At 44.3% G+C, this 22466-nt stretch overlaps 1 protein-coding gene across 2 annotated transcripts; it reads left to right on the top strand.

Moving 5' to 3' along the window:
• Positions 1-21617, top strand: LOC117521877 (cilia- and flagella-associated protein 70-like). 2 transcript variants are annotated; one of them, XM_034183222.1, is made up of 7 exons: positions 1-113; positions 224-376; positions 5191-5355; positions 8084-8173; positions 9742-9843; positions 20616-20663; positions 21508-21617. In XM_034183222.1, the coding sequence occupies exons 1-7, from the start codon at positions 9-11 to the stop codon at positions 21604-21606; spliced, it is 762 nt and encodes a 253-aa protein (XP_034039113.1). In that variant the 5' UTR covers positions 1-8; the 3' UTR covers positions 21607-21617. The 2 variants fall into 2 exon arrangements, with proteins under 2 accessions (XP_034039113.1, XP_034039112.1); XM_034183221.1 differs by lacking the exon at positions 21508-21617 and having other exon boundaries at positions 5194-5355; positions 20616-20885.
• The last annotated feature ends 849 nt before the right edge of the window (positions 21618-22466 follow it).

Raw genomic sequence — 22466 nt, forward strand, 5'->3', positions numbered from 1 at the left:
TCCAGAACATGCCTTCAGCACAGAATATGAGCTCTGCATCTGTGCCAGCTAAACTCTCTTTGACTATCTATACAGAGACAATCCAGTTTCTGTTACAGAACAATGCCCTGCAGGTACAGAAATACACATATAGTGCATCTTGATTTACCAAACTGTAATGTCGTAGATAAAATGAGAACTGCAGTATTTCTCTGCTGACCGTGTATGTTTTTGTTTTTCTAAGATGGCTGAGCAAGCTCTTTCGAAGCTGCTGCTGTGTTCAGATGACGGTCGCAGTGTCTCCTATCTCTTCTTTCTGGCTCAGTGGCAGCTATTAAGGACGGAGTATGAGAATGCTGCTGATACCCTAAAAGAGATTCTATCCCATGGCTCACAGGTTATGTCACTCTGATAGCTGACTGTAAGAATGCATAAATGATGTCATTTACGAAAAAATACATGTATATGTAAAAGAAATGGAAAGATATACATATAAACTACAGTACTACTACGGTAAATAACCGAGAATCACCAAGACCTCCATATTGACTCCAGAGGATTTGGCCTGGCTCACAACAGACTACACGCCTTAAAATTTTGAATAATTAAATTTTAATGTCCTGCTTCTTCTTTTTTTTTTTTTCACAAAGCAGAAATAGCTTTTGGATATAATTAGTGTCATCCATGGCTACATCTGTGCCAAGTTTTAAGCCTGTGCTATGGAATTTAAAATATTCACCTCTTGTGTGACCTTTTACCACATTGTCAGGTGCTTTTCCTGGAAACATTTCATGAGTGACAACACCTGATCTGTATTGCAGCAGGTAGCTAAAATAATCTTATAAATGGTGGTACAAACACCAAATTTGGTTTAAAAATACTCCTTAGACATTACTGTTTTGAAAAATCCCATGGGCCACTCAATTATTCAAAATGGCAGCCATTTTCCAAGATGGCCACCATGCTTGGTACAGAAATTCTCAGCCCAGGCTCATGCTTTTTTTGTGATCCTGTCACAAAGTGAGTCACATTTTTGTGACACAGTTGTTTTTTTGTTTGTTTTTTGCTATTTGTAACCCTACCCCTTTCCTTAACCATATCCCCCACAGACCCCCCACCCCCCAATGTCAACCTGCATTTTGTGGTACCGTCACGAAAATATGGTGCATTTCGTGGTAGTATCACATACTAATAGACTAATTCACTTTTCCTCATGCATCACAAATTTGCGTCAGATGGGGTTGAAATTCTTCTTTTGGTGATAAATTTGCACAGAGTTGTCCAATATTGACATTTCTAGCATCAAATCACACTTTTTCCAACCATATAGAATCCTAATTTGAAACTCCACAAGCCATCCCTCAACTCAAGGAGCATGACTTCAGCATGCCAAGTGTGCTGCCTATCAACATATACAACCACTGGCAAAAATTATGGAATCACCGGCCTTGGAGGATGTTCATTCAGTTGTTTAATTTTGTAGAAAAAAAGCAGATCACAGACATGACACAAAACTAAAGTCATTTCAAATGGTAGAGAAGCTTGAATCTTCGACTGGACTGGGTTGCTTGACGCAAGGACGTTTCGCTTCAAATCACAGAAGCTTCCTCAGCTAAAATTCTTGCTCTGGAAGTCTGACTTCTGTCTGACTCTTGTAGAGAAGAATAAAACAGAAGCCAACAAAAGCTGGAGTTTTAAACCTAACCAGACCCTTCCTACTGAGAGGCAGACTGCTATAGGCTAGTGACTAAACAATAGCTCTAATTAGCAACTATTGTGCTCTAGTTAGCACACCTAATGACAGGACAGCTGTCCCTCTAATGATGGGATGGATGCCTTTCTGATGGCTCCCTTGATGACGTGAATGACTCATTACCATGAACAAAAGACTGAAACTCCTTTGAGCTGAGTACCCCATTGTAAACAGGGGATAAATTGTGTCTCAGACCCCCTCCCCGGTTAAGGCTGGGTTTCAAACGTTTCACAAGAATGCCTCCTTGACCCCTCTCTCAAACCATTTCTTCTCTCTGGCTAATATTTTAACTTCCTTGTCCTCAAACGTGTGGTTAGTGTCTTTAAGGTGGAGATGAACCGCAGACTGAGGTCCACTGGCGCCCTCTGTGCGGTGCTGGTATAGCCTTTTGTGTAAAGGTTGCTTCGTTTCACCTATGTAGTGTTCGTTACAGTTTTCCTGACATCTGATAGAATACACTACATTGCTCTGTTTGTAACTAGGGATCATGTCCTTAGGGTGAACTAATTTTTGTCTCAAGGTGTTAACCGATTTAAAGTAAACTGGGATTTTGTGCTGTCTGAAGATCCTCTGTAGTTTTTCCCCTACTCCTGCTACATAAGGGAGAGACACTCCTCTTCTTCTTGTCTCCATCTCCTGTCTATCTGGTCTCTTTGTTCTCTGGGACTTCTGCACTTTGTCCAGGGACCATCGTGGGTACCCACATACTGTGAGGGCTTTCCGGACACGTTGTTGTTCTTTAGCCCTTCCCTCTGCAGTTGTGGGCACCTGTAGGGCTCTGTGTTGAAGCGTCCTGATCACCCCGAGCTTGTGTTCAAGGGGGTGGTTTGAGCCAAAGAGCAGATATTGGTCAGTGTGAGTTGGTTTTCTGTAAACCCCTGTCTGGAGCTGCCTGTTCTCTCCAATCGTAACATCACAGTCCAAGAAGGCTAAATGGTTGTTTCTGGCATCCTCACATGTGAACTTGATATTGGCGTCCACAGAGTTGATGTGTTCTGTAAAGTCCTCAACTTGCTGTTGCTTGATTTTAACCCATGTGTCATCAACATATCTGAACCAGTGACTGGGAGAGATGCCCGTGAAAGACGTCAATGCTGTCTTCTCCACTCGCTCCATGTACAGATTGGCCACAATGGGGGATACCGGAGACCCCATCGCACAACCATGAATCTGTCTGTAGTAATTCCCCCTAAACAGAAAATACGTGGTGTTGAGACAGATCTCCAAGAGTTGGCAGATGTGGTCTGGTGTGAGTTTGGTCCATTCAAGTAGAGACACATCCTCCAGCAGTCTCTGCCTCACAGCTGAGACGGCCTCAAGGCTCCAACTTTCTCTGATTGCTGTTGCCAGATCAGCTTTGCAGGTTGGAGCCTTGTCATGGACCATTTTCCACCAAAAATGGTCCACCAAAGATTTTCAATTGGATTAAGATCCGGACTATTTGCAGGCCATGACATTGACCCTATGTGTCTTTTTGCAAGGAATGTTTTCACAGTTTTTGCTCTATGGCAAGATGCATTATCATCTTGAAAAATGATTTCATCATCCCCAAACATCCTTTCAATTGATGGGATAAGAAAGTGTCCAAAATATCAATGTAAACTTGTGCATTTATTGATGATGTAATGACAGCCATCTCCCCCGTGTCTTTACCTGACATGCAGCCCCATATCATCAATGACTGGAAATTTACATGTTCTCTTCAGGCAGTCATCTTTATAAATCTCATTGCAACGGCACCAAACAAAAGTTCCAGCATTATCACCTTGCCCAATGCAGATTCGAGATTCATCACTGAATATGACTTTCATCCAGTCATCCACAGTCCACGATTGCTTTTCCTTAGCCCATTGTAACCTTGTTTTTTTCTGTTTAGGTGTTAATGATGGCTTTCGTTTAGCTTTTCTGTATGTAAATCCCATTTCCTTTAGGCGGTTTCTTACAGTTCGGTCACAGACGTTGACTCCAGTTTCCTCCCATTCATTCCTAATTTGTTTTGTTGTGCATTTTCGATTTTTGAGACATATTGCTTTAAGTTTTCTGTCTTGACGCTTTGATGTCTTCCTTGGTCTACCAGTATGTTTGCCTTTAACAACCTTCCCATGTTGTTTGTATTTGGTCCAGAGTTTAGACACAGCTGACTGTGAACAACCAACATCTTTTGCAACATTGCATGATGATTTACCCTCTTTTAAGAGTTTGATAATCCTCTCCTTTGTTTCAATTGACATCTCTCGTGTTGGAGCCATGATTCATGTCAGTCCACTTGGTGCAACAGCTCTCCAAGGTGTGATCACTCCTTTTTAGATGCAGACTAACGAGCAGATCTGATTTGATGCAAGTGTTAGTTTTGGGGATGAAAATTTACAGGGTGATGCCATAATTTATTCCTCAGAATTGAGTGAGTCCATTTTTTTTTCCCTCTGCTTAGTCTAAAAAAGTAACCTTTACTGACTGCCACAATTATTTTTCTTGATTTCTTATATGTTTCTTAAAGCCAGAAAGTTGCAGTCTGAAATGACTTTAGTTTTGTGTCATGTCTGTGATCTGCTTTTTTTTCTACAAAATTAAACAACTGAATGAACATCCTCCGAGGCCGGGGATTCCATAATTTTTGCCAGGGGTTGTAAATCTGGATTTGGTTCCTGGTCATGCGACCTCTCTGTGTCCTTAAACAAGGTACTTCATCTGCATCATCACAGTGCAACCAGATGAAAATAGTTACCAGCCTTGGATGGGGAAGTAACCTGTGGGTCCATTGACAGAGAGTTGTACAACTCATCTGCTTCATACCATGATATACAGGGATGAGTACTGGCCCGATGGGTCTCAGGGCCTGTATAGCTCTTACTTCTTCATAGTCAAAAACCTACCTTTGTACAACAAGATTATCCAAATTGGGCCACATGGTGGCATTCTGTGCAATACAATATGCCAGAATGGCAGACTATATTTATTTATTTATTTTTGCAAAATTGACTCCTTGTGCAACTGTTTGAAAGATTCCTCTGAATTATTATGTTGTTTGCTATGCTGCTAACCATGTGGCAGAGACGCTGGCCAAGCAATTATGGGTGCTTGTTGCCAGTAGGGAAGGTTCCCAGTTCAAACCCACCGCTGCCAATTATGCAAGGTGGGGTTGCCTCAGGAAGGGCATCCATTGTAAAATTTTTGTCAAATCAGCATGCAGGTACACCTCAGATATGCTGTGGTGACCCCAAGTGAAAACAATGGGGGTGCCGAAGGTCCTTTCAGCAATCACGTCTTGCAATCAAGTCTTTTTCCCATATAAGTTGTTCCCTTGGTGCTTCCATGATACCCGTCTCTCTCTTGTAAAAATAACCAAAGCACTTGTAACATTTCAGTGTTTCAGAAAATATGCTGCCTGACCTGAATATTAAATTTTGATGATCAAGATGTACATAAATAATTGACAGTGACATTATTCACTGTCTCAGCAGGATGCAGATGTATGGGCTCTGAATGGTCACTGTCAGTACCTACTCAAGGCTTTCAGTAAATCTGTGAAGAGCTATGAGCAGAGTTTGGACTTGTTCCCACTTCCATCAGACATTCACTTTGTCCTTCTGCGCCTGGGATCCATCTACTTTCAGGAGAAACAGGTCAGAAAGAGAAATATGATACTGCTGTCTGAGCTGTTAAACAGTTTACTTAAAGTGAAATTATCATCATCAAACAAAGTGTTTCAGGACTTCATAAGGGTAACCAAATAGGAAACCCAATACTATTTAAAAAATGTTTTGTTCTTTTCGTTATTATAAAAATAAACCTTATGGCATTGCTCCTCAAGCAGACTCTTCATTCTCTGAATCTCATGCACAAATGTGACGTAGTCATTATTTATTGTTTGTGTAACAAAGGACAAAAACCTGCTTATTGATTCTCAATTGTAAAATACTATATTGTATTGTGTATAGATTAGTGTTGGCAATCAGAGCTGTCTTAGTCTTTGTTTGTCACTTATCAGCCCACTCAAGCAATTAATCCATGTGATAGACTGGAAATAGCATGAATTGTCAGGTGTTGTGTCATATCATAGTGGACGCAATGTCTGACATCAATAACAAATATAACACATTTTCCTGAGTATAACTCTCACCTGTATTAAAAAAAAGCCTATTTGAAAGGAAAAAACAAAAAGCAAAAACATTTGGGTTGTATAAGCCACACTGGATAATAAGTCAGACTTTTTTTTCTCATCAGCTCTTTAATTTGGAATTTTTGGGAGTTCTTGTGTACTTTTTATTATTGGCACTTATTCTTTTTTTAATTTGAGTTTCTTTCATTTAGTAATTTGATTCCTGGGAGGTTAGTTATAATGATTCTTATTATTAATGAATGTGTTATTTTTCAGTATGTAGGTTACACTGGAATATAAGTTGCAGCACCTCCCAAACTAGTAAAAAAAAACGTGACTTATAATCCTACAATTGGTCACATTTCTTACCTCCAGACCTGGAGTGAAGTAAGAGGTGAGTTTTTCTTTTTTCTTTTCTTTTTCTTCTTTTTTTTAGTGAGTGCATACTTGCCACGTATCAGACAGCAGTCACATGTGGGGCTGCCTGTGTTTCAGCTGTATATATTTGTTTTATTCCACACTGTGTCTTATGATCTGTGAGTATTTCCTCTATGAGCGTTTCTGTGAGGACATGTAATTTGGGATTTTGTGTGTGTGTGTGTGCGTGTCAGTAACTTGTGAGATATTGATATGTCTGCATAGACTTTTGATCTCCTGGGGAAACATGTCTGGTGTCAATGAAGTTGAAAAGTTAGCTGGCAGCAGTGAGGTACTGGAACTGTCTGTATGCTTCTTTTTGAAGTTTCACTTGACATTTTTATGATGTCAAGGATTTTATAGATGCCACTTCCGTTTAGTAGAGTGGCTGCCTAGTGATGCCAATAAGAGCTATACTTCAATGAAAAGAAATTTCTTCACTGAACATAACTGGGAAGGTTTTCACTCCGATCATCTCCAGAACCAACCATAGTGGGAAGTTCAGAACCAATTGTTCAGCCACAGGTATGATCTTTACAATTACCACATTTACAGGAGCAATTGTGAGAAAAGAGAACAGCTCTCGACATCACCTTGGTCGATATGCCTAAAGTCAGTCTCCCACTGCCAATAATTGACACCCAATTATGTTTGTGGCACAAAAAAATCGGGGAATGAAAATGGGTGTAATCTGTGGTAAAAGTAGAATTGTACAACACTGTCAACAATCAGGAAAGTTTAAACATGTTTGTAAAATTTGTGACATCTGGACACATCATGATCCACAGAACGTGAATGATCAGATGTAATATGTGCACATAGGGTGTACGTAATATGCATCTTTTACTTAAATTTGACAGAATACTTTTCATTTTGTTAGTGCTTCTTGAAAGACTATAAACTAACACCATAAAAAGCAAGCTAATAATTTGTAATAACTAAAACAATTCAGATGCTGAATTTCTTTATTAATTTACTTATTTATTTATTATTTATTGAACACTGTGTAGCGGGATGAAAGTCCCGGGTCCCATTTGAAAAGACGTTCCCGCTAGCTTGGCTAATGGGGAGTTCCCCTTTGGCTGACCTGGTAGAGGAACGGCCTTTTGTGCGAGCCGTGTGGGTTCGATCCCCCACCGTTGTCCCGGCCACGAAGGTCCTGCTGCTTCAATCTGGCGTCACGAACAGGATGTGGATCACAGAGTATGCTAACATGCACCTGTGACTTCGGGACAAAGTCAAAAATGGTGGGGAGATGTGTAGCGGGATGAAAGTCCTGGGTCCCATTTGAAAAGACGTTCCCGCTAGCTTGGCTAACGGGGAGTTCCTCTTTGGCTGACCTGGTAGAGGAACGGTCTTTTGTGCGAGCCGCGTGGGTTCGATCCTCCACCATCGTCCTGGCCACGAAGGTCCTGCTGCTTCAACTGTATGATTTACCTGGGATGAGGATGATCCACAGGACTCCATTTATGTAACATTTTCTGAAATGAAAACAGTTACTCAAAGTGATCAATAACTTTTCACAACAAAATTTTTGAATTGCATGGAAATCATGATCAGGTTGGTTTTATGTTGCAATATGAAAATGAGTATTAGTTAGACCCAAGTATAAGTTGCAGGACTTCCCAAATTAGTAAAAAAAAACCTGACTTATATGCCGGAAAATGTGATATTATCATTTCTGTTAACCCATTTTCACCCCACACAAAACAGTTTTTTTTTAAAGTTGAGAATTATGTTCCCTGTTGAAAGAAGACAATGTGTAGCAACACATGAAAAACCACTGAATTATGTAGTGTAACTCAGTATGTCCTTTCTGTGGTATTAAATTTCAGTATGAGAGAGCCAAAGATGTCTACCTGCGGGCTTGCAGACACACGCCCTCCTGCCTGACCTGGCTTGGCCTGGGCATGGCCTGTTATAAGGTAAAACTCTGCCAGTTAATAAACATAAGTCTTCGTAAAAACAATGCCACCCCACCAGCTGCAGGGAAAAAGTGAAATTCTGACCAACTTTTCTTTTTTCACTGTTCCACCTGTGGTGGAACAGTGAAACAGCCTTAATTACCGAGAAGACATAATGATGTAGTAAAATATATTTCAGGCACAGTTCTTCACCGACCTGAGCACAGTGTTTGCAAGTGCCATGTGAAATGTTACACTCAGTCTGCATGGATTTTTCAACAATATCATTTTTCCCAACTTCAAAATTAGAGAGTGCAGGATAAAAAACAAAACAAAAACAAATCCAAAGTTCTTCTTTAAGTACCATCATAAGTCTACTGGCTGTAAAAACTGTTACTCATGTGGGAGACAGGATTTTCATTGTAAGAGGACAGAATTCTTCAGTAAATTAGCAAGAGGTGATATTCAGTTTATTTGGCCAAGTGAAAGTCTAGAGCAGGCATTCTGAAATTTAAGAATGCTGGGGTCCACTTTGAAATCTGAAAATTGTCTGGGACCCACCCACCAAACCCTTAATAATGATTGTGATCCACACATGGAACTCCATCCATCCATCCATCCATCCATCCATTTTCTTCCGCTTTATCCGGAGTCGGGTCGTGGGGGCAGCAGCTCAAGCAAAGCCGCCTAGACCTCCCGATCCACACACACCTCCCCCAGCTCCTCCGGGGGAACCCCAAGGTGTTCCCAAGCCAGCCGAGAGACGTAGTCCCTCCAGCGTGTCCTGGGTCTTCCCTGGGGCCTCCTCCCGATGGGACGTGCCCGGAACACCTTTCCAGCGAGGCGTCCAGGGGGCATACGGAAAAGATGCCTGAGCCACCTCAACTGGCTCCTTTCGACATGGAGGAGCAGCGGCTCGACTCCGAGCTCCTCCCGAGTGACTGAGCTCCTCACCCTATCTCCCTTAGAGATAGGGTGACCCTAACCCTAACTCATGGAACTAAGATTTTATTTACAGTATTTACAAACATACCTTATGCTTAAGTAGGTCAGATAAATGAAGAAAACACAATTTCAATCTCATGGCTTTATTATTATTATAGGTAATTTAAACTTTATTAGAGAATTGAAAATCCAAGCCTTTTTAAATTTATTTTAATGACCTTACTTACAAGGTCCACCTGCAGTACTTTCACAGTGCACCAGTTGGGGAAACCCACCTGTAGTACCTTCTTGGCCAACCAGGGGGCTGTGGCCCACATTTTCCGAATCATTGGTATATTGAGAGGGTGGCTTGTGAACAGATCTTTGGTTCAATTCCCCAGCATACTGAAAAGTCACAAAGGTTCCCTTGGCCAAGATCCTTCACTGCCAAGTTGCTCCCGAAGTGCAGTTGAGTGCCTTGGATGGCATTGTCCTGATATCATTGTGTGAATGGGTGAATGAGAGAATGACTGAAAAGTGCTTTAAACATCTGCATCAGATGAAAAAGCACTATGTAAATGCAGTCCAGTTGCATATCACGTACCATAAGAAGGTGATTCCTGGGTTTGTATGAGGTACACATCTTAATATATGTTTCTGTGTAGCTGGAAAAGCTGGATGAAGCGGAGTCTGCTCTGAATGAGGCTACCAATTTCAACTTCCAAAACGCTGAGATGTGGGGATACCTATGTCAGATATCTCTGAGGGTGAGTGACTATTACACACATGCTGTATATCACTTTGAATTACACCCTCTTTGATGTACTTTTTTTTGTCGGGCAAACAAAAGAAAGGTACATTATTGATTGTTCGCTGATCATATAGCCATGCTGTATTTGTCCATTCTGGTTCCTAAGGGATGTTAATCATTATACAACCCCTGGCAATAATTATGGAATCACCGGCCTCGGAGGATGTTCATTCAGTTGTTTAATTTTGTAGAAAAAAAGCAGATCACAGACATGACACAAAACTAAAGTCATTTCAAATGGCAACTTTCTGGTTTTAAGAAACACTATAAGAAATCAGGAAAAATAATTGTGGCAGTCAGTAACGGTTACTTTTTTAGACCAAGCAGAGGGAAAAAAAATATGGACTCACTCAATTCTGAGGAATAAATTATGGAATCACCCTGTAAAATTTCATCCCCAAAACTAACAACTGCATAAAATCAGATCTGCTCATTAGTCTGCATCTAAAAAGGAGTGATCACACCTTGGAGAGCTGTTGCACCAAGTGGACTGACATGAATCATGGCTCCAACATGAGAGATGTCAATTGAAACAAAGGAGAGGATTATCAAACTCTTAAAAGAGGGTAAATCATCAGGCAATGTTGCAAAAGATGTTGGTTGTTCACAGTCAGCTGTGTCTAAACTCTGGACCAAATACAAACAACATGGGAAGGTTATTAAAGGCAAACATACTGGTAGACCAAGGAAGACATCAAAGCGTCAAGAAAGAAAACTTAAAGCAATATGTCTCAAAAATCGAAATGCACAACAAAACAATTGAGGAACGAATGGGAGGAAACTGGAGTCAACGTCTGTGACCGAACTGTAAGAAACCGCCTAAAGGAAATGGGATTTACATACAGAAAAGCTAAACGAAAGCCATCATTAACACCTAAACAGAAAAAAACAAGGTTACAATGGGCTAAGGAAAAGCAATCGTGGACTGTGGATGACTGGATGAAAGTCATATTCAGTGATGAATCTCAAATCTGTATTGGGCAAGGTGATGATGCTGGAACTTTTGTTTGGTGCCGTTCCAATGAGATTTAGAAAGATGACTGCCTGAAGAGAACATGTAAATTTCCACAGTCATGGATGATATGGGGCTGCATGTCAGGTAAAGGCACTGGGGAGATGGCTGTCATTACATCATCAATAAATGCACAAGTTAACGTTGATATTTTGGACACTTTTCTTATCCCATCAATTGAAAGGATGTTTGGGGATGATGAAATCATTTTTCAAGATGATAATGCATCTTGCCATAGAGCAAAAACTGTGAAAACATTCCTTGCAAAAAGACACATAGGGTCAATGCCATGGCCTGCAAATAGTCCGGATCTTAATCCAACTGAAAATCTTTGGTGGAAGTTGAAGAAAATGGTCCATGACAAGGCTCCAACCTGCAAAGCTGATCTGGCAACAGCAAACAGAGAAAGTTGGAGCCAGATTGATGAAGAGTACTATTTGTCACTCATTAAGTCCATGCCTCAGAGACTGCAAGCTGTTATAAAAGCCAGAGGTGGTGCAACAAAATACTAGCAATGTGTTGGAGTGTTCTTTTGTTTTTCATGATTCCATAATTTTTTCCTCAGAATTGAGTGATTTCTTCTACTTGGTCTAAAAAAGTAACCGTTACTGACTGCCACAATTTTTTTTTCCTGATTTCTTATAGTGTTTCTTAAAGCCAGAAAGTGTTGGGAAAGTGTAATGACACGGACCCACAACAGGGGGCGTAAATGAACGGACAATAGATAAACCAAAATACAACACTTTACTGTTGTGAAATGTGCACAACGAGAATACAGACAAACACAGAATTTGGGTTATAATCAAAATATACAAGGTGACGTGTGGGCAGGCTCGAGGATAGGAGACATCCATCCCGAGAAGAACCGGATCCCACACGATTTCCACTGCCACCGAACCCGAAGGATACTGGAGCCGCCAAGTCCTGAGTCCCCAGGTGGTCACCGTCTCCGACTGTCGGATCTGGTACTGCTGGCAGGAAGCAGAGGAACAGATATAATGAGTGTGTGGAAACACACCCAGTAAACAGTCAGCTTGGAAACAATGGTTTCTGTTAAGGTGGGAAAGACACCTCCACCTTTGAAACAAGCACACAGTACGTGCAGAGCCTGAAGAATTACTTATCAGGTGTGGTGTGAGGAGTGAAAAGCGTCGACTCCTCCACAATCCGCAAACCGCAGCTCCGGCTGAGAGTAATCAACAGGTAAGTCTGCAAAAGTATCAAACACAGATTACGTGCGTTCGGCACAATAACGGCTGAGAGTTTTACCTCGTAGGTAGATTATATCTCGGCGACGAGGTGGAGATGTCGTCCGGCTTGTATAGTGTGGTTGATGACCTGGTGATTGGTGACAGCTGTTACAGCTGATGAGTGACAGCTGTCACCTCCGGCTGTTCTTGTGCAGCGGCAGCGCCCTCTCGTGCCTGAAGCCCGCATTTCAGGCAGGGCGCCCTTTGGTAGTGGGCCAGCAGTACCTCCTCTTCAGCGGCCCACACAACAGGACCCCCCCCCTCAACGGGCGCCTCCTGGCGCCCGACCAGGCTTGTCGGGATGACGGTGGTAGAAATCGGCCAGGAGGGCCGGGTCCAGGATGAAGCTCCTCTTCACCCAGGAGCGTTCCTCAGGTCCGTACCCCTCCCAGTCCACCAAGTACTGGAAACCCCGGCCCTTCCGGCGGACGTCCAGGAGCCAATGCACAGTCCACGCCGGCTTGCCGTCGATGATCCGAGCAGGAGGTGGCGCCGGTCCGGGAGCACAGAGGGGTGAGGTGCGATATGGTTTAACTCTGGAGACATGAAAAACCGGGTGGATCCGCAGTGAAGCTGGGAGCTGGAGCTTCACTGCGGCAGAACTGATGACTGTGAGGATCTTAAACGGACCAATTTATCTGTCTTTAAGTTTCGGTGAGTCCACCTGTAGAGGAACGTCTTTCGTGGAAAGCCATACCTCCTGCCCTTGCTGGAATGCAGGGGCCGGGGAACGCCGGCGATCTGCATGGGCTTTAGCCCTCATCCAGGCTTTCAACAAGACAGAACGGGCGATGCGCCACACCCGACGGCATCTCCGCTGGTGGGCCTGGACCGAGGGCACACCGACCTCTCCCTCCACCACGGGAAACAATGGGGGCTGGTACCCCAGACACACCTCAAACGGGGAGAGGCCGGTGGCAGAGGACACCTGGCTGTTATGCGCGTACTCGATCCAGGCCAGATGTTCACTCCAGGCTGTCGGGTACGCGGACGTCACACAGTGTAGGGATTGCTCCAGTTCTTGGTTGGCCCGTTCTGTCTGTCCGTTGGTCTGCGGGTGATACCCGGACGAGAGGCTCACGGTGGCTCCCAGTTCTCGGCAGAAACTCCTCCAGACTTGAGAGGAGAACTGGGGACCTCGATCTGAGACGATGTCAGCAGGTATCCCATGCAGATGCACGACGTGGTGGACCAGGAGGTCTGCTGTCTCCTGGGCCGTAGGGAGCTTCGGAAGGGCCACGAAGTGGGCCGCCTTGGAGAACCGGTCCACTTTCGTGAGGATGGTAGTCATGCCCTGAGACGGCGGGAGGCCCGTGACGAAGTCCAGGCCGATGTGGAACCAGGGGCGATGGGGTACAGGTAACGGCTGGAGGAGTCCCTGTGCCCGTTGATGGTCAGCTTTACCCCTGGCGCAGGTGGTACAGGCCTGGACATAGTCCCGGACGTCGGCTTCCATGGACGCCCACCAGAAGCGCTGCCGGACCACTGCCACGGTCCTTCGCACCCCTGGATGACAGGAGAGCTTGGAACCGTGACAGAAGTCCAGGACGGCAGCTCTGGCCTCTGGTGGGACGTACAGGCAGTTCTTCGGTTCTTTACATGGGTCCGAGTTCCGTGCCAGGGCCTCCCGGACGGTCTTCTCCATGTCCCAGGTGAGGGTGGCCACGATAGTGGACTCAGGTAGGATGGATTCCGGTGGATCCGACAGCTCTGTTTTGACTTCGACTTCGTGAACCCGGGACAGGGCATCCGATCTTTGGTTCTTGGTCCCGGGGCGGTAGGTGATCCGGAAGTCAAAACGCCCGAAGAACAATGACCAGCGGGCTTGCCTGGGGTTCAGCCGGTTCTCCAACAACCGCTGCAGAACCTGACGTACATGCTTAACATGAGTCTCAGTATCCGGGGAAAAGATGAGGATATCGTCCAGGTATACGAAGACGAATTGGTGCAGGAAGTCCCGCAAGACGTCATTTACCAATGCCTGGAACGTCGCGGGGGCGTTAGTGAGGCCGACCGGCATGACCAGGTACTCAGAGTGACCTAACGGGGTGTTAAATGCCGTCTTCCATTCGTCTCCCTTCCAGATCCGAACCAGGTGATAAGCATTTCTCAGATCCAGTTTGGTGAAGATTTTGGCTCCATGCAGGGGCGTGAACACTGAATCTAACAGGGGCAACGGGTATCGATTGCGAACCGTAATTTCATTCAGTCCCCTATAGTCAATGCATGGACGGAGTCCGCCGTCTTTCTTGCCCACAAAAAAGAAACCAGCACCCATCGGGGAGGTGGAGTTACAGATCAGCCAGGCAGCTAATGAGTCCCGGATGTAGGTCTCCATAGATTCGCGCTCAGGACGTGAGAGGTTGTACAGTCGACTGGACGGGAACTCAACGCCCGGGATCAAGTCTATGGCGCAATCATACGGATGGTGCGGGGGACGTGTGAGTGCCAGATCTTTGCTGAAGACGTCAGCAAGATTGTGGTACTCCTCAGGCACCGCCGTAAGATTGGGGGGACTTTAACCTCCTCATTAACGGCCAAACTGGGGGGAACCGAGGATCCTAAACACTCCCGGTGGCAGGTTTCGCTCCACTGAGCCACAACCCCAGACAGCCAATCAATCCGGGGATTGTGTTTAATCATCCATGGGAAGCCCAAAATCACGCGGGAGGTGGAAGGAGTCACATAAAACTCAGTCTCCTCCCGATGATTCCCAGACACTACCAAAGTTACTGGCAGTGTCTTGTGTGTGATTAAAGGGAGAAGGGTGCCATCTAGGGCCCGCACCTTCAATGGTGAAGGGAGCGCCACTAGAGGGAGCCCTACTTCCCTTGCCCATCTGCTGTCCAGCAGATTCCCTTCTGACCCCGTGTCCACCAGTGCTGGGGCCTGAAGGGTTAGATCCCCACTCAGGATCATAACTGGGAGACGTGCAGATATGCGTGTATGTCCCACGTGAATGTTATGACCCACCCTTAGCCCAGTCTCTAAAGGCGAGTGTTGTCGTTTTGGCCGTTTGGGGCAGTCTTTCTGTATATGCTCTTTTGAGCTGCAGAGAAAACACTCCCCGCGGGCCAGCCTCCTCATTCTGTCATCTGATCTCCTTTTGGCCCTGCTTGTCTCCCTAACAACGTCAGCAGGGGGAGCTGTTGCCACACGGAGCGCTGAGGCTGTGGAGCGTGGAGAGGGCGGAACCTTTTCGGACCCGGAAGGGAGAGGGACGGTGCGTGCCCGGCCACGTCCTTCGTCTCGCTCCCAATGGCGTTGTTCTAACCGATTGTCTAATCGTATGACTTCATCAATAAGCCCGTCCAAATCCCGCGGCTCGTCCTTAGCCACCAGGTGCTCCTTTAGGACCAGAGACAGTCCGTTTACAAAGGCGGCGCGGAGTGCAACGTTATTCCAGCCGGACCTCGCAGCCGCGATGCGGAAGTCGACTGCATACTCGGCTGCACTCCGACGCCCCTGTCTCAGAGACAGCAGCACCGTTGAAGTGGTCTCGCCTCTATGTGGGTGATCAAACACCAGTCTGAACTCCCTCACAAACTCAGTATACACCGTTAGGAGCCGTGCATTCTGCTCCCAAAGCGCCGTAGCCCAGGCGCGTGCCTCACCTCGAAGCAAATTAATTACATAAGCCACCCGACTGGAGTCTGACGCGTACATCACGGGACACTGTGCAAAGACGAGCGAACACTGCATTAAGAAGTCTGCGCACGTCTCTACACAACCTCCGTATGGTTCCGGGGGACTTATGTATGCTTCAGGGGACGGTGGGGGGGTTCGTTGAACGACCAGTGGAATGTCTATATTCTGCACCAGGACAGCAGGAGGAGGAGCTGCAGCCGCGCCCTGTGCGCGCGCTTCCACCTCCGCGGTGAGAGCCTCCATCCTGCGATTGAGTATATTGCTCTGCTCGGTCACTACGTCCATCCGAGCAGTGAAGGCGGTTAAGATGCGCTGCAACTCACCTAACACGCCTCCTGCTGGCGCCTGTGCACCCTGCTTTTCCATTGGCTGTTCAACTGATGGTTGACGCCCCTCGGAATCCATGACGTTGACCGAGATATCCTGTTGGGAAAGTGTAATGACACGGACCCACAACAGGGGGCGTAAATGAACGGACGATAAACCAAAATACAACACTTTACTGTTGTGAAATGTGCACAACGAGAATACAGACAAACACAGAATTTGGGTTACAATCAAAATATACAAGGTGACGTGTGGGCAGGCTTGAGGATAGGAGACGTCCATCCCGAGAAGAACCGGATCCCACACGATTTCCACTGCCACCGAACCCGAAGGATACTGGAGCCGCCAAGTCCTGAGTCCCCAGGTGGTCACCGTCTCCGACTGTCGGATCTGGTACTGCTGGCAGGAAGCAGAGGAACAGATATAATGAGTGTGTGGAAACACACCCAGTAAACAGTCAGCTTGGAAACAATGGTTTCTGTTAAGGTGGGAAAGACACCTCCACCTTTGAAACAAGCACACAGTACGTGCAGAGCTTGAAGAATTACTTATCAGGTTTGGTGTGAGGAGTGAAGAGCGTCGACTCCTCCACAATCCGCAAACCCCAGCTCCGGCTGAGAGTAATCAACAGGTAAGTCTGCAAAAGTATCAAACACAGATTACGTGCTTTCGGCACAATAACGGCTGAGAGTTTTACCTCGTAGGTAGATGATATCTCGGTGACGAGGTGGAGATGTCGTCCGGCTTGTATAGTGTGGTTGATGACCTGGTGATTGGTGACAGCTGTCACAGCTGATGAGTGACAGCTGTCACCTCCGGCTGTTCTTGTGCAGCGGCAGCGCCCTCTCGTGCCTGAAGCCCGCATTTCAGGCAGGGCGCCCTTTGGTAGTGGGCCAGCAATACCTCCTCTTCAGCGGCCCACACAACAGAAAGTTGCCATTTGAAATGACTTTAGTTTTGTGTCATGTCTGTGATCTTAAACTCAGATAAAACTGAAGTTATTGTACTTGGCCCCACAAATCTTAGAAACATGGTGTCTAACCAGATCCTTACTCTGGATGGCATTACCCTGACCTCTAGTAATACTGTGAGAAATCTTGGAGTCATTTTTGATCAGGATATGTCTTTCAAAGCGCATATTAAACATATATGTAGGACTGCTTTTTTGCATTTACGCAATATCTCTAAAATTAGAAAGGTCTTGTCTCAGAGTGATGCTGAAAAACTAATTCATGCATTTATTTCCTCTAGGCTGGACTATTGTAATTCATTATTATCAGGTTGTCCTAAAAGTTCCCTGAAAAGCCTTCAGTTAATTCAAAATGCTGCAGCTAGAGTACTAACGGGGACTAGAGGGAGAGAGCATATCTCACCCATATTGGCCTCTCTTCATTGGCTTCCTGTTAATTGTAGAATAGAATTTAAAATTCTTCTTCTTACTTATAAGGTTTTGAATAATCAGGTCCCATCTTATCTTAGGGACCTCATAGTACCATATCACCCCAATAGAGCGCTTCGCTCTCAGACTGCAGGCTTACTTGTAGTTCCTAGGGTTTGTAAGAGTAGAATGGGAGGCAGAGCCTTCAGCTTTCAGGCTCCTCTCCTGTGGAACCAGCTCCCAATTCGGATCAGGGAGACAGACACCCTCTCTACTTTTAAGATTAGGCTTAAAACTTTCCTTTTTGCTAAAGCTTATAGTTAGGGCTGGATCAGGTGACCCTGAACCATCCCTTAGTTATGCTGCTATAGACTTAGACTGCTGGGGGGTTCCCATGATGCAATGGAGTGTTTCTTTCTCTTTTTGCTCTGTATGCACCACTCTGCATTTAATCATTAGTGATTGATCTCTGCTCCCCTCCACAGCATGTCTTTTTCCTGGTTCTCTCCCTCAGCCCCAACCAGTCCCAGCAGAAGACTGCCCCTCCCTGAGCCTGGTTCTGCTGGAGGTTTCTTCCTGTTAAAAGGGAGTTTTTCCTTCCCACTGTCGCCAAGTGCTTGCTCACAGGGGGTCGTTTTGACTGTTGGGGTTTTTACGTAATTATTGTATGGCCTTGCCTTACAATATAAAGCGCCTTGGGGCAACTGTTTGTTGTGATTTGGCGCTATATAAATAAAATTGATTGATTGATTGATTGATCTGCTTTTTTTCTACAAAATTAAACAACTGAATGAACATCCTCCGAGGCCGGTGATTCCATAATTTTTGCCATGGGTTGTATGACATTACATTGACTGGAAAACCTCTTCACAAATGCTGTTTTCCAAGATGTTTGGCCTTTTCATAGCAAATCATGTGACCACTCACCAGGAAAAATATCCTCTTGGAAATATAACACAAATTTCAGACTGCATATTATTATCCTTTATCAAAGCGTACCAATAATTAACATACAAAAATAAGATTAAGGTTGAGAGGTTACATTGTCCCCATGACTCAATCACGGATAAGTGGTTGAAGATGAGTGGGTGAGTGAGTGAGGTCAGGCATTACAATAGTCATGTTGGCAAGGGAGCTTATCACCTCAATTCTCTTTATTTATCCAGCACCAAATCACAAAAAAAGTTGGCCAAGGTGCTACACAAGAGTAAGCACATTGGCAGCAGTGGTTAGGTAAAACTACAGTGCATCCAGAAAGTATTCACGGTGCTTCACTTTTTTCACATTTTATGTTACAGCCTTATTCCAAAATGGAATAAATGTATTTTTTCCTTCAAAATTCTACTCACAACACCCCAAAATGACAACATGGAAACTTCTTTTTTTTTTTGCAAATCTATTAAAAATAAAAACTAAGAAAGCACATGTACATAAGTATTTACACCCTTTGCTCAATACTTTGTTGGTGCACCTTTGGCAGCATTTACAGTCTCAAGTCTTCTTGAATATGAAGTTTGGCGCACCTGTCTTTGGGCAGTTTTGTTCATTCCTCTTTACAGCACCACTAAAGCTTCATCAGGTTAGATGGAGCACATGGGTGCACAGCCATTTTCAGATCTCTCCAGAGATGTTCAATCGGAGTCAGGTCTGGGCTCTGGCTGGGCCACTCAAGGACATTCACAGAGTTGTCCTGAAGTCACTCCTTTCATATCTTGGCTGTGTGGTTCAGGTCATTGTCCTGCTGAAAGATGAACCATCACCCAGTCTGAGGTCAAGAGCGCTCTGGAGCAGGTTTCCATCCAGGATGTCTCTGTACATTGCTGAATTAATCTTTCCTTCAATCCTGACTAGTCTCCCAGTTCCTGATGCTGAAAAACATCCCCACAGAGCATGATGCTGTCACCACCATGCTTCACGCAAGGATGGTAGCTGGTTTCTTCCAAAAATGACGCCTGACATTCACACCAAAGAGTTCAATCTTTGTCTCATCAGACCAGAGAATTTTGTTTCTCATGGTCTGAGAGTCCTTCAGGTACCTTTTGGCAAACTCCAGGTGGGCTGCCATGTGCCTTTTACTCAAGAGTGGCTTCCGTCAGCCACTCTACCATACAGGCCTGACTGGTGGATTGCTGCAGAGATGGTTGTCCTTCTGGAAGGTTCCCCTCTCTCCACAGAGGAATGTTGGAGCTCTGACAGAGTGACCATCAGGTTGTTTGTCACCTCACTCAGCTGGCTGCCCGTCTAAACTGAGTGATTGTGATGGATGGATCTGAACTTCTTCCATTTCTGGATGATGGAGGCCACTGTGCTTATTGGGACCTTCAAAGAGCCTAGTCAGATATGGCATGACTGCCTGGTAAGGCAACCTCTCTGTACAACTTAAAACAAAACTTAACAGACAAGTTGACAATGCAATGAAGATAACTGGAAAGAAACAATATCAGTCCCTCAGCTCACTCTATGAAGAGTCTGTCTTGAAAGCAGCTCAGAGGATATTGATGGATTCAGCTCATGTCCTTCACACAGAGTACACTCTCCTTCCCTCTGGGAGAAGGTATAGAGTCCCTTGGAGCAGACTGAATAGACTCAAAAATTCATTCATCCCCATGTCCATCAAATTGCAAAACAATAATGTCTAAAACTGGAATTGTGCAATACTTATGGTGTTTCTCCTGACTTCCTGTCATGTTAATTTGTTATGGATGTGGTTGTGTTTTTACTTGTATCTGTTTGTTTTCCTTTTGTAAAGGCACTTAGCATGAGTCCAAGACAAATTTCCCTGAGGGGACAATAAAGTGTATCGTATCGAATCGTATTGTATCGTATCGTAAAGTGGATCTGCATGTTGATTTTACACACGTTTTACGCTGGATGCCCTTCATGACCCAACTCCACATTACATGGAGAAATGTGGCAGGGGTGGGGTTTGAACCAGGAACTTTCTGTACTGAGCCCAAGCACACTAACCACTTGGCCACCACCCCTGCCCTAAAATGGTATTTACAGTGTTTTTCCTAAAATACAATGACTACAATTAAACAGTTTGTTTTTGTTCTTTAGGGACTTGAAGTTATCATTTCTTTATACTTTTTTTTATCTCTTGTTCTTTCCAGTGTGGCAGAGAAGAAGAAGCCAAGCAGGCATATCACTTTGCAACAAAAGTGAGTCAGATTGGTGGTGTTATCAGGAAAGATGAATTGTGTAGTAGCACTAACCTCAGCAGTTTATTTACAAAATTTATTTCCACAAGCTTTTTTTTAAAATGAATAAGACGAGTTACAATCATTCTTGCATACAGGCATTTTTTTAAAACTTTGTCTAAATGTTCAGCTGTTGAAATGTTGCAAATTTTACTCTAAATGTTTTTATAGCAGTTACTAGTCCTGCAGGTAAGGCCTTAAACAGAGTCACCGACACTTAAATTAACTCCCAGTTATAAAAGCTGGGCATTCAAAAGCTTGTAAAACCATTTAAATGCTGTTTAATGGGGCAGTCAATTTGATATTTGAGCTTTAACCCACTGAAAATGTGCCATGACGAATAACAACTGACATAAATCTACTGTTTATATATTATTTTTAAATAACTTTATGTGCACATGAAGTCAACATTATAAGTGATCTAATACCGGTACTTTGTTGGGCAACACAATGGCTTTGTGTTTCGCACTGTTTCCTGACGGCATGAACCACTTAATGACGCTTAATCTGCATTGTCTCAGTCCATCCAGCTGTAAATGGGTACCCATCTTGCCTGGGGAAGTAACCCCCATCAGACTGGTGTCCCGTCCAGGAGGAGGCATAGGCTTTCATCCACTTCACACTCCATAATCCAGAGATAATCAGAAGCACCGATGGGCCTCAGAGCCTATATAGGTTTTATTTCTTATGTAAACCTATAGCCTTAACCACATCTTCTAAAATTTTTCTGAAAGTGCACTAACTATTTCCATTTAAAGGGTTAGTGTTTTTATTTTTTTAACTGAAAATGTTCTGTTGTTCACAGTTTAACCTGAAGGAGTCCTTCATCAAGGAGATTGAGGAGCTGCAAGAAAAGGTCCACTTAAGTGTTTTGTCAGCCACAAGCCCTGAGGAAGAAGTTTAATGCATGGTCCAGTAAAGTAAAAAAAAAAAGACAATGAGCTTGAGAGGGCAGTTCTTCAAGTTATACTGATAGTCTTTTTAACTCGCAGCCAAAAACATTTTGTTTTTGGAGTTGAACACACCTGCTTTGCTACTAATGAGAGGCTCCTCTCAAGACATGATTTACACATTTTACATAATAGCACTTCAGATTAAATATAGGATTTTTTAATGATATAGTTATAGAATTTGTAAACATTGCAATAAACAGTTCTGAAATAAATACCGCAAACTTTTTTAAATTTTTTATTATTATTATTTTTTAGGAGTTTAGCACAGGAGTTGTTAACTAGCCATTTCTCCTTTTCTTGCTTAATTCCTTGGTCTGATAACTCTGATTCTGAATGACCAATGGTGATAACTCTGGCTTGTTTGTGCACCTAAATACGGCACAAAGTGGCATTTTTGCACCTCTGGTCTACTTTGACTGTTTACCTGTCTGGCTGGGGAGGGTCCACTGGTCTTAGGGTTCACTGGTCCGAACCTTTTTATATTATTTGATGGTGTATATTACAACCCCAAACTGATTTTAAAGTTCATCCTAACACCAAACCCTAACCAGGACTAGTGTACTCTAGGACTAGTGGAACCTAGGACTAGGACTAGCAGACCCTAGGACTAGAGGGACGGGCTTATCACAACAGCATGGGGTAGGGTGGCCAGATGTCCTCCTTTGTGCCACAAATTGAGATAGTTTCCAGCGTTGTTATTGACAGTCCTGCTTCAGTTTTGAAATGTGTGTTTGAAACTTGCATTTTTAAAACACGCATTTCAAAACTAAACCCGGACTCTCAATAACAACACCGGAAACATCTCAATTTG

Source organism: Thalassophryne amazonica, chromosome 12 (genome assembly GCF_902500255.1).
Source record: "Thalassophryne amazonica chromosome 12, fThaAma1.1, whole genome shotgun sequence".
In the NCBI taxonomy this organism is placed as follows: domain Eukaryota; kingdom Metazoa; phylum Chordata; class Actinopteri; order Batrachoidiformes; family Batrachoididae; genus Thalassophryne; species Thalassophryne amazonica.

What these genes read in the sequence shown, in the direction of transcription:
- LOC117521877 (XM_034183221.1), top strand. Translation starts at nt 9, where the DNA reads ATGCCTTCAGCACAGAATATGAGCTCTGCATCTGTGCCAGCTAAACTC. An exon ending in TACAGAACAATGCCCTGCAG is followed by an intron (nt 114 to 223) that starts GTACAGAAATAC and finishes TGTTTTTCTAAG; the next exon opens with ATGGCTGAGCAAGCTCTTTC. An exon ending in TATGTCAGATATCTCTGAGG is followed by an intron (nt 9,844 to 20,615) that starts GTGAGTGACTAT and finishes TGTTCTTTCCAG; the next exon opens with TGTGGCAGAGAAGAAGAAGC.